Source organism: Paramisgurnus dabryanus, chromosome 21 (genome assembly GCF_030506205.2).
Source record: "Paramisgurnus dabryanus chromosome 21, PD_genome_1.1, whole genome shotgun sequence".
NCBI classification, from domain to species: domain Eukaryota; kingdom Metazoa; phylum Chordata; class Actinopteri; order Cypriniformes; family Cobitidae; genus Paramisgurnus; species Paramisgurnus dabryanus.
The window spans coordinates 2,924,715-2,932,858 of record NC_133357.1 but is presented as its reverse complement, the minus strand read 5'-3'; the positions used below and the strand labels follow the sequence as shown (position 1 = coordinate 2,932,858).

Here is an 8,144-nt window from a genome sequence, read left to right as displayed (position 1 = left end):
AAACACTGCACGTGAACCAGCTGTGTGTGTTCGACTCGCTCTCGCGATACTCTGATGTCATACGCCTATTGGTCTGCGCAGCGCTGCGTGAAGTTTATCACTAGTATTATTAGTTCTCCTGAGTAAACGGTTTCTCGTGATCTTAAAAAGCTTTTGATCTCAAATTTGTGTTTGCATGTTTAGTAGTCAGAGGTATTAAGTAGTATTTTTAATTTAATCAAGTACATTTTTCAAGTATCTGTACTTTATCATATATATATTCTTTTAATCTTTGATGCTACGTCATGGACCCCAGTAACACATATGTACTGTTCTCACTGGGGTGTAACAACTCCAACTTAACAGTGAGCTAAACTCTCTCTATTCATGAACATGAAGAAATCCGAAATTCTTTGTATGCAGATTTATTTTCTTCACATTGTACTGAATCCATACATATGAGGTGAGTGATGAGAAATGAGAGAGTGAAACTAGAAAACAAACAGCAAAATACTATGATTAGCTAAGCCACTTAGCTTTCATGAACATTACTTTTACAGCACAAAATCAAATGCTTAAAAGTTAACTTAGTCAGAACAAAGATTATATACATACAAGCGATGCTTCTGCGGAGGAATCAACAGGCAGGATGATTTTTGTCTGATGAAATGACTGTCTGAACTGTTTTCCAATGCATTTCTAAAATGGACTCCTACTTCCTGTTTTTTTTTACTCAGTTAACAAACGTCAAAATAAGAGTCTGCATGGAACTGAAAGTATATCAAATTAAAAGCATAAAAATTAACTTAAATGCTTGAAAGACAGAACACTCCCCGTCTGACCTTAAAGGTCACTATGAACTTATCAAATGCCTCTGAATCTTAGTCTTTGGGCAAAAGAAGAACTACTTCTGAAACTGGTCTCAAGAACACCTTCGCAGAATTTGGATATGATGTCCTGAGCTCCACTTTCCTTACTTTGCTGTCTCTCCCAGGAAAGACAGCTGTAATCCTTGCCATAGGCCAAGCATTACGTGCAGCTTGACTGTCCTTCAGGAGCACAATGTCCCCTTCTTTCAGGTCCCGTTGAGAATCTCTCCATTTCTGGCGAACTTGCAGAGTGGGAAGGAACTCCTGACGCCATCGACGCCAGAATCTGTCGGCGAGAGCTTGGACTTGTTTCCATTGACTACTGAGAAGATCCTTGTCTGTGAAGTCTCCGTGAGGTGGGGCAACCCCAACCTTCTGGGTAAGTATCATTGCAGGAGACAATATGAACGGTGACTCTGGGTCAGTGGAGACTGGAATGAGAGGCCTGCCATTAATTATGGCAGTCACTTCCATCATGAGTGTGCACAGAACGTCGTGGGTAAGTTGGATGTTCCCTTGAAGCAGAATAGCATCGAGGATCCGTCTTGATAGGCCGATCATACGTTCCCATGATCCTCCCATATGGGATGCATGAGGAGGATTAAACACCCATGAGCACCCCTGTTGACTCAAGAAGTTCTGCACCTTTAAGTCAGGTTGTTGTTGACTTAATCCCAGTTCCTTTGCAGCGGCCACAAAGTTTGTTCCACAGTCCGATCTTATTTGCCTTGCAGGTCCCCGTATGGCAAAGAACCGTCTCAATGCATTGATGCAACTGGACGTGTCCAAGGAGTCAATGATCTCGATGTGCACGGCTCGGGAGCTCATACAGCAAAAGAGCATCGCCCATCGTTTACTTTGGGCCTGTCCACCTCGTGTTCGCCTGGAGACTATTTGCCATGGTCCAAACACATCCACTCCTACATAGGTGAAGGGCGGACATGTGCGCAAACGTTCTGGCGGCAAGTCTGCCATAAGCTGTTTCTCTGTTCTTCGGCGTAACTTTCGGCACACTACACATTTGTGCAAAACAGAGGCAATAAGTCGTTTTCCACCTATGATCCAAAAGCCCGCTGCTCTTAGGGCCCCTTCTGTGAAGTGGCGGCCTTGATGCTTTACCTCTTCATGATACTGTCGCACCAAGAGCAGAGAAACGTGGCTAGTCTTGGGTAAGATGATGGGTTTTTTTTCCCGAGTGCTCAAGTCAGCGTGTTTTAATCTGCCATCAACACAAATCAGATCACCTTCAAGAACAGGTCTTAGCTTGTGAAGAGAACTGTCCTTGGTTACAGCCTGTCCATGCTTAAGAACTGCAAGCTCTTTTGCGTAAACATCCTCCTGTACTGCTCTGATGATGATGTGTCTCGCCTGAGACAACTCATCCGGAGTATGTGGGAGGTTGCAGTGATGCCATCCTTTACACTCACTTGACTTGTTTTGTTTGTAAACACTGGCTATGTGGATGAGTAGAGCAATAGCCCTGGTGAGGGAGCGCATACATGAAAACCGATGAAACCGCGTAGTGGTAAGGCTTTGGTTTTGAGTCTGAGTAAGAAAACTACTCACTTCAGGTCGTATTTCCATGTCTGATTCTGGGTTGACAAGTTCAAACATCTGGCTTGTATCTGTATCAGATGGATTTGATTTGTGTAAAAAGGCTGGTCCAGTAAACCACATAGTCTTAGTCAGTTGGGATGCAGGAACTGACCTTGATGCGTGGTCAGCAGGGTTGTCCTCCGTGTTGACGTAGAACCATTGATTAGGTCTTGTGGATTGACGGATTCGACGGACTCGATTGTGAACGTAAACGTAGAAACGTTTCCTCTGATTGTAAATGTATCCAAGCACGACCTTGCTGTCACAATAGAATTTGATTTTATCAAGCTTCAGGTCCAGTTCATCTTGGATGAGTTCGGCGACTTCCACGGCTAATACTGCAGCACACAATTCCAATCGAGGAATGGTAGGTTCAGACTGTGGTGCCAGCTTAGCTTTCCCTAAAATGAATCCTACTTCGACTTGTCCCTCAGCTTGAATGGTCCTGAGATATGCCACAACTCCAATAGCTTTTGTGGACGCGTCGGAGAACACACATAGCTCGGTGTGTACAGCTTTGGAAAGTGACGTTGCTGAGTATGAACGTGGGATATGCAGCTTACTTAAGTCATGGAGTGACTCACACCATGCTTCCCATTGCTTCAACTTTTGTTCTGGAAGAGGAGTATCCCAGTCACATGTGTTGACACTGAGTTCCCTTAAGAGACTTTTGCCTTCAATAGTCACTGGTGCGACCATGCCTAAAGGATCAAAGACGCTATTCACAGTTGACAAAACTCCCCTGCGAGTAAAGGGTTTCCTGCTTTGTGAGACTGTGAATGTGAAGGTGTCTGTCGTTGTCTCCCACAGTAATCCCAAACTGCGTTGCACTGGTGTAGCCTCACCGCTTAGGTCAAGGTCTTTCAGAACTGCTCTGTCCTCTGGTGCAAAGGCCTGAAGGACAGCTTCACAGTTTGAGGCAAACTTGTGAAGCCTCAGGTTTGATTCACTGAGAGAGGCCTGCGTTCTCTGAAGCAAACTGATGGCTTCATCTTCTGTTGGTACGCTAATGAGCCCATCATCTACGTAAAAATTACGTTCAACAAACTGAACCGTGTCTTCTCCATACTTGTGTGCACCTTCATGGATGGCTCTTCTTAGCCCGTAGATGGCAACGGAGGGCGATGGACTATTGCCGAAAACATGGACCCTCATCCTGTAGTCGATAATGTCCTTACACATGTCATTGTCTCTGTACCACAAAAACCTCAGGTAGTCCCTATGGTCTCTGCGGACAAGAAAGCAGTGGAACATCTGCTGTATGTCAGCAATCACTGCTACCTTTTCCTTGCGGAAGCGGATCAGCACCCCAATGAGTGAGTTATTGAGGTCTGGACCTGACAGAAGAACACTATTTAGCGATGTGCCGAAGTACTTTGCGCTGGAGTCAAACACCACACGAATGTTTCCCGGCTTTTGAGGGTGGAAGACTCCGAAAATAGGCAGGTACCAACACTCTTCATTCTCCTCCAGTGGAGGAGCCACTTCTGCTTGTCTGTTGTTGAATATTTTTTTCATGAATTCTAGAAACTGGTCTCTCATCTCAGTTTTCCTCAGCAGTGTTTTCTCGAGGGAGGCGAGGCGCGTGAACACCTGTTCCCGATTGTTGGACAAGCGTTGGCGAGGAACTCTAAAAGGAAGTGGAGCAACCCAGTTGTTTGATGTGTCTCTATACATTTCTTGGTCCATGATTTCTAGAAAGATTGTGTCCTCCATGGACTGGGCAGGTTTATTGTCAGACTCAGTTTCGTTGAAGACATGTAGTCCAAGGACCTCCAACGATGTCCTGTGAGGTTCATTTTTTTGGTCGTTGCCATGGGACTCATCTTCAGTCAGCTTCATGAAGCCTTTACATGGTCTTAGAATCGAGGGTCGGCCATTCTCTAGCACACTTGTCTTGAATGCACTTACTGCTGGTTTGTGTGCATTTCCCAGGCACACGTCTCCTACCAAGACCCATCCCAAATCTAGCCTTTGAGCAAAGGGGGCGTTGTGAGGTCCACTCACTTGCTGTCGAACTTTATGGACTCTCACAATGTCTCTGCCTAGCAAGACGAGGATTTCGGCTTTGGGGTCAAGTTCTGGTATGTGTCCTGCCACACTTCGTAGGTGTGGATGATGACGGGCTGCATCGGGTGTTGGTATTTCCGAGCGATCAATGATAAAGTCATTACACTCAATTAGCGGTGGTAGCAAGAGGCTAGTCTGCCCATCAAGCGATTCGACCTGGAAACCCTCTGCCTTTCTTCCTGCAGTCTCAATCAATCCGGCACAGGTCCTCAGTGCATAAGGGAATGGTTGACCCTTGATGTTGAAAAGCTCGAAGAAATCTGAACGCACCAGAGAACGGTTACTTTGATCATCCAAAATAACATACATGTTGATTGCCTTTTCACGTTGACCTTGAGGGTATATTCGTACGAGACAGATCTTTGAGCATGATCTTGCTGTACTACCTGGACCACATACCTGGGTGCAGTGTGAGGAGATGGCTGTGCTGTCGCTAGCACGTTCCTCTTCCTCCCCGCCATTATCTGGTGGGGGTGGGGGCGTAGGCCTTCTGTAGACTTGAGGTGGTGGACCTGGATGCATAGCAGCATGATGTCGTTCGCTGTTGCACTCCAGGCACTTTACAGCTGCTTTACAGTCTCTTGCAAGATGATTAACTGATATGCAGCACTTGAAACAAATTCCATTCTCCTTGAGAATGTGCTTTCTTTCTTCAAGAGTCTTCCCCCTAAACACTCTGCATTTCCTTAGCGAATGTGGCTTGTTGTGAATGGGGCAGTTTCTGTCAGGTGAGTTCGCAGGTGGGTCTTTACCTGAAGAGATATCTGTCTTGTGAACGGATATTTTTCTTCCATATTTATTTGAAACTACCTTGTCTGACATCAGTCCATCGTTGCTGGTGTGTAAAAGGATGAAACTGGGATCATTCCTCCGGCGTGCTTCGTCGCAGATGAAATCAGCAAAGTAATCGAATGGGGGGAAGTAGCCGTTGTTATCTTCTTTAAATTTGGAACCAACTGAAAGCCATTTCTCTTGTAGCCCATGAGGAAGTTTTTCCACGATGGGCCCAATGCCTCTGGCGGTATCCAGGTAGGCTAATCCTGTGAGGTACCCTTCTTCTCTGGCACCCTGGATTTCCATAAGAAGATCGCCTAAGTCTCTGAGCTTGCCGTAATCTTTGGTTGATATTCTTGGAAATTCATCCAATCTCTTAAAAAGAGACTTCTCCATTACTTCGGGCGCAGCGTAGCACTCTTGGAGGCGATCCCAGGCCTTTTTAAGTGCTACATCTGGGTTCCCTACATGCACAGAGCGAATCCTTCTGATGTGTTTGACAGACTCTGGTCCAAGCCATTTAATCAGCAAATCTAACATTTCAGTGGAGGTGAGTCCTAAGCCTGAAGTAGCATTGTTAAATGATGACTGCCATGCTAAATAATTCTCAGGTTTATCATCGAATCGGTAGAGACTTGTACTCACTAAATCACGACGAGCCAGGTATCGTGCCAGGTGTTCCGTTTCAGGTGTCACTCTTGGGTTGGATGGTGCATACATAGGAGTGTATGATGGCGCTGTTGCTTTAAGTGGTGATTTGTGAGGATATGTTGTCTTGGTTTTTGACGGGTGTCCATTGTCTCTAATGGGTGTTGTATAATGTCCATCATATCTTCCCAGACCTGTATGACCTCCGTTAAGGGGTGTGCTGATGTGGGTTACATCCCTAAATTTAGCATGGTTGCTGAAGAATGGCTTTGTCAGCACTGTGTTATACTCAGATGGTCTGTTATGTGTTTCAACCTCTTCTTGCCCATCCACTAACTTACGTTCTGTTGAAGGATTCCATGTGACGTAGCTCCTTTCTGACAATGTTGCCTCAGGTAATGTTGCATGGGCAGACGCTTGATTTTCTGGTATGTTATGTTCAGCTTGAGCATCCACATATTCATTAGTGCGTGTTACAATTTCATTTTGTAAATTTGCTTGAGAAGATACCTCAGTCTTGATTGAACCTTCTAAATCCAGTTCGGCTGCTTCTAATGCCTCGGCTTGGGCAATAGCTGCAGCCGCCTCTCTTTGAAGTTCAAGTGCGCCTAGTTCGGCTTCCAGCTTCGCTTTTCCTAATTGTAGCTCTGCTTCCTTCTCTGCCCTTTGTACCTTCAGCTCTGCTTCTTTCTCAGCAAATGCTGCTCGTGCCTTCGCCGCCTCTGCTTTTGCTCGTGCCCTTACTGCTGCACTCGAGGCCGATGAGAAAGAGCTCTTTGATTTTCTTGTACGCGCGGATGCATTGTCAGTCATTTCCATTTTACTAATTTACTTGCTTCTCGTGATGTTGAAAACTACAGCTGGATTACGCTTTTTCACTATACTGTTCTCACTGGGGTGTAACAACTCCAACTTAACAGTGAGCTAAACTCTCTCTATTCATGAACATGAAGAAATCCGAAATTCTTTGTATGCAGATTTATTTTCTTCACATTGTACTGAATCCATACATATGAGGTGAGTGATGAGAAATGAGAGAGTGAAACTAGAAAACAAACAGCAAAATACTATGATTAGCTAAGCCACTTAGCTTTCATGAACATTACTTTTACAGCACAAAATCAAATGCTTAAAAGTTAACTTAGTCAGAACAAAGATTATATACATACAAGCGATGCTTCTGCGGAGGAATCAACAGGCAGGATGATTTTTGTCTGATGAAATGACTGTCTGAACTGTTTTCCAATGCATTTCTAAAATGGACTCCTACTTCCTGTTTTTTTTTACTCAGTTAACAAACGTCAAAATAAGAGTCTGCATGGAACTGAAAGTATATCAAATTAAAAGCATAAAAATTAACTTAAATGCTTGAAAGACAGAACAACATATGAGATACTGTTTGAAAGCTTAGAGTCTCTACTTTCTGCAGATATGCATCACTTTGACACATCTTTTACTGTAAGAAAGTTATTTACACTTAATTTACACTATCACCCCCCCAATATTTTATTATATCATTTAATATTTACATATTTCATATTTTTCAAAAATGACAAACATGGGCAAGTCTTATATCAAATGAAAGCTCTCACTCTCAGGAATAAGGCTACAGCGTTATTTTTGTTCTATTATCAACACATATCCAACAATCGCTGAATGAATTATAAGGTAAAAAATGGTCTTTTGTAAACATATGGGAAACTTGAGTGTGGACTGCCTCAGATAGCACATATAGCCACAAATGATACACCATCTTTTACTTTAGGTCCTACTCTAAACAATGAGTCCATTCACAGCATTTTCTTTGGTTGTGTGCATAATTAATCCCTTGCTATTTATTATATGTGCAAAACAAAAAATTAATATTTATATGAAAAATGTATTTTCACACCCTTTAGTAAAATGAGAATTACTTTTGAATGCGACATGCTAAAGAGTTCATTCTTTTTTTGGGTGTTTACTGTCTGCTGCTGCTAACAACCAGAACTGTCTGCAGTCTGCTAGAGCACCCAGAACCAGAGTTATACACTATCAAAGACAGTGTTTACAACATAAAAAAGAAAATTTGGTGTTTCATCATATGAAAAACAACATAAATAACAATATTTGTCACAAACAGCAGCTTTTTATGTAACTTCAAAGGGTTTTCTTTAAAATGATATAAAGAAATTGCATTTATTCCACTGTATGTGGTTATGGGAGCACTTC

The 8,144-nt window shown here is 43.4% G+C and overlaps 1 protein-coding gene across 1 annotated transcript; it reads right to left on the bottom strand.

Moving 5' to 3' along the window:
- Nucleotides 1-310: 310 nt before the first annotated feature.
- On the bottom strand, nt 311-7,250 carry LOC141281339 (uncharacterized). The gene has a single exon (XM_073813010.1). The coding sequence runs from the start codon at nt 6,753-6,755 to the stop codon at nt 861-863; it is 5,895 nt and encodes a 1,964-aa protein (XP_073669111.1). The 5' UTR covers nt 6,756-7,250; the 3' UTR covers nt 311-860.
- Nucleotides 7,251-8,144: the final 894 nt, after the last annotated feature.

Excerpts from the sequence above, each read along its gene's own strand:
- LOC141281339 (XM_073813010.1), bottom strand. The coding sequence starts at position 6,755 with ATGGAAATGACTGACAATGCATCCGCGCGTACAAGAAAATCAAAGAGC.